The following is a 3,644-nucleotide window of genomic DNA, read 5'->3' as shown; positions in this document are numbered from 1 at the left end:
AAAATTTTTTTTTTCTTTCTTAATAAAAAAAAATAAAATAAAATTAAAAAAAAAGAATTAATTGCTTATTTCTTATTTCCTTATACTTAATGGCTTTTAATATTTGATGAAATAATTTTTGTAACAGAGTTCTCTAATTGCTTGTTTATCAACAAGATGGTCCTGCATTCTAATTTCTCTACACACATTCTAGTTTGTGTCTGGTTTTTTTTTTTTTTTTAGTTTTTTTTGTTTTTTCTTTTATTTTTTTTAGTGTGAGTATGTATAATCATGGAGCTCTCTTCACTTTCAAAAGGAGCCTGACTTCTCCCAAACCACCCCTAGCATGTCTTCTTTGCATTACAGGCAATCTGCTGAGAAGACAAAGATTTCTCTCTTTGTTAGTCTCCAAGCAATCTAACTTCTTGGTGTTTCCTTCTTTTCTCAAACTGAAGAAAACTTAAGTAACTTGATTGGAAAAGGGTTGAGGAGCCCAGCAATATTTTCCAGTAAGCTCTTGTCCTTGTGGTCAGTATAAAGCCCATGAGCCATTGCACAGTCTGCTTGTTGGCAAGATGGTGGGGGTCCACTTCCTATTGTCTAATCAGGGAAACCTGAGTAGGGGAACATATAGAAGGATATGCTTTTCAGACAATCAGCAAGATCCTAGATGTTCACAACACTGACATATCTCCTCTCATGTCCTAAGAGGTGAGAAATAACAGGGCAACAGAATTCAAGGGCCCAGTGTTTGCTTAGAGAAAACAGTAGGCAACCAGAGATGTAGTTCTTGGAGAACTGATCCCTTCAGAGCCTCCATTTTGCCATGCTGGATCGCAGCATGAGAATGCCCTCTACAGATACCCCAGGGCTGTCAATCATCCTTTGCCAAAGGCGTTGTTCCTCTCCTTGAGAGTCCATCCAGTACACATTCTTCCCATGACTGACACCTGAAGAAGAGAAAAAGGGGCTCAACATTTCACACAGGGGCTGGAGCTTCTAGAAGGCAAGTAACAATCTCTGAGGGCCTCTTCTTGGTTCCCATATCTAGTGAGAGGTGTTAAAACGAGTCAGTCTTTTGAAGCCTGCATTATTTCCTTCTGTTTAGGTTGAACAGAGGAACCAGAGTGCCCCCTGATGACTCATATTCTCCTGACTTTGATAGAACCAACTCATCAAAACCAAGTCAATGTGAGTTCACAGGATGCCCTGAGATATGAAGATCTCTATTTCAAACACAGCTACTCTCTGACCCTGGAGGTTTCAATTTTACTGACATATCTATTCCCTGATCTCCTTAGTTTATAAAAAAAGTATCATATAAATGGGGACTTTCTCAACCAAAATGTTGACATGGCATATGGCTGGCCTAAGATATGGGGTAAAGAGACTTGGGGTCTTCCAGTGTTAGTTCATGTGCACTTCTAATGTTAAAGCATTTGACCACCGGGATGTCTCCCTACCTAGTTCACACCTTGTTATATTTTATGACGTGAGTTATTTGTTTTCATTCTGTGTTTAGTATCCTATCAATGTGACACACTCAGGTCATCGAGAATGCATCCATCTGATTGGACTGTGGACAAGTCTGTGGGGGCAGTTTCTTGATTGTTGATTGATGTGGGAGGAAACAGCTCACTGGGGGGCAAGTGCCACCCCTAGGCAAGTGGTCATGGCTTATATTAAAAATATCAGGCTTAGCAATCAAGTAAGCAGGATTCCTCTGTGGTTCTGCTTCAGTTCTGCCTCAATGTTCCTACCTTGACTTCCTACCCTGATTCACCTTCATGATGAAGTAGGCACTAAAGTGAAATAAACCCCTTTTCCCCAAGTTGCTTCTCATTGTTGTCTTTATCATAGCAATAGAAAGCAAACTAAGAACACATTGCTTGATCATTGTTGAAGTACTAGATAGAAGTGAAAGGAGGATGAAGTAAAGACAACCTTATGAGGCCTTCCTCTCCTGTCTTGATTTTCATTTGAGCAAAACCTGAAGACCCAAAAAAGTACTTGAAATTCCCTTACATGAATGTATTGAAGATTTTTCTATGAAAGGATCAAATATAACATTTCTTCAACTTTAAGCCTCAGAATACAAAGTTGCTACAGAAACACATTTTAACAGTGATCAGATCTCCATCTAAAAGAATGAGGCACCTGGGCTATTTCAGGAGCTATTGTAGCTCACACTACATAAAAATCTATAGCACATCACACCTGGAGTAATCACTGTTGCCCATGCCCAGTCATACACCAGCTCTAGTTCTCTCAATTCCTTACCGCTTCCAGAATTTAAACGAACACCTCCTAGAAAGATGTTGCTGGAAAAGGCTTCCTTGTCCCAGATGGTGAGTTCTAGGCAAACATTCTTTATATCCTGAGGATACAGGCCGCTGAATATGAATGTATGATTCCATTGAGGGTTAACACTCTTTTTGACAACCGCCGTTTTGTGCTTGGTGGCTTTGTTATCATCAGGAAGCAGGTAGCTGCAGAAGGAAACACAGTTACATTGGTGGGGAAGGAAAAATGCAACCTTTGAGTTGTCATTTGGATCTCCTACAATTCTGTGTAACTGTATGTGACTACAATATGCGTTCTTGATGTTCTCTCCCTGATATCTTATTCGGAGAGATGTCTAGTAAATACATTTACAATAGTAAAATGCCCTTCCTCCATTTTTGATTACAATTTTTGTCTTTTCAAACCCTTCCAAATATTTGGTTCTCCATCTGGTAAAGAAAAGACTGGTAGCCACTATTGTTTGACTTTGTATGTTCTTGTTTGTTTGTATGTATCTCTAAACTGATTTGCAGCTAAGGTGGAGTTCCTGGAATGTTTTCAGCTTCTTACCCCAAATCCTGTGTGTTACAGGTTATCTACTTCTGTATGAGTTTACTCCCTCATGTTCAGAGTACCTAGAGTTACTGAGGACTGAAGGCTTGAAGGGTGATTCCCAAGCAGTGGGTTTTAGAAAAGGCCGATGAGTTCTGCAGTTCTTCAAGGGATACTCCTAAAGAACATTACATGGAGTTCTTGCTGCTTTCTTTCCCAGTGGAACTGAACCCTACAGCGATAACCTTTCCATTAACATAACTTTTAAAACTGCTCCCCTCTGTCTTTTGTTTCGTGGTCTACACTCTTTCACTGATGTTTCCCGGAAGCCCTTCTCTGACAGACTACCTGTGCCCTAGGTCTTCTCTAATGTGTTCAAACTCTAAGTCTCAAGAACCTTTGTGCCTTCAAAACACATGGTTTGGGGAAGAAACTGAGTGTAGATGGACTCAGTACATAAAACAATTATGAAAAATACAAGTAAATGGCCCAGGGATAAAGAAGATAATTGAGTCATGTTGTATTTCATTTACTATATTGGTCAGCATGAGTAAGTAGGACAATGACAAAGTGCTTGCTGAGCAAGGACCTGAGTTTGATCCTGGCACTACCACCAAAAAGGGAAAAAATTAATAAATTAATCAGCGAAGACTGTTATTTCTCAATCTCCATTCTACACTTATTCTCTTTTAAAATTCCTAGTTTTTATTGTTACCATCTTACATTTTATCTTTTTTTTTTTAATTTTTTTTATTGAGAAAAGGAAAAAAAAAACAAGTTTCCACCTCCTCCCAGCCTCCCATTTCCCTCCCCCTCCTCCCACCCTTCCC

At 39.4% G+C, this 3,644-nt stretch overlaps 1 protein-coding gene across 2 annotated transcripts in view; it reads right to left on the bottom strand.

The window, feature by feature from the left end:
- Nucleotides 1–67: 67 nt before the first annotated feature.
- Sytl5 (synaptotagmin like 5) overlaps nt 68–3,644 on the bottom strand; it is a 303,531-nt gene continuing 299,954 nt past the window's right edge. For both annotated transcript variants that reach the window (XM_026782244.1, XM_026782245.1), the window contains 2 exons: nt 2,260–2,468; nt 68–929 (listed from right to left, as the gene is read on the bottom strand). In XM_026782244.1, the coding sequence (XP_026638045.1) occupies nt 787–929; nt 2,260–2,468 (352 nt within the window). In that variant the 3' untranslated portion in view covers nt 68–786. The remainder of the gene's footprint in view (nt 930–2,259; nt 2,469–3,644) is intronic.

This window comes from Microtus ochrogaster, chromosome 10, assembly GCF_000317375.1.
Source record: "Microtus ochrogaster isolate Prairie Vole_2 chromosome 10, MicOch1.0, whole genome shotgun sequence".
Classification (NCBI taxonomy): domain Eukaryota; kingdom Metazoa; phylum Chordata; class Mammalia; order Rodentia; family Cricetidae; genus Microtus; species Microtus ochrogaster.
This window is presented reverse-complemented; position numbering and strand designations above follow the sequence as displayed.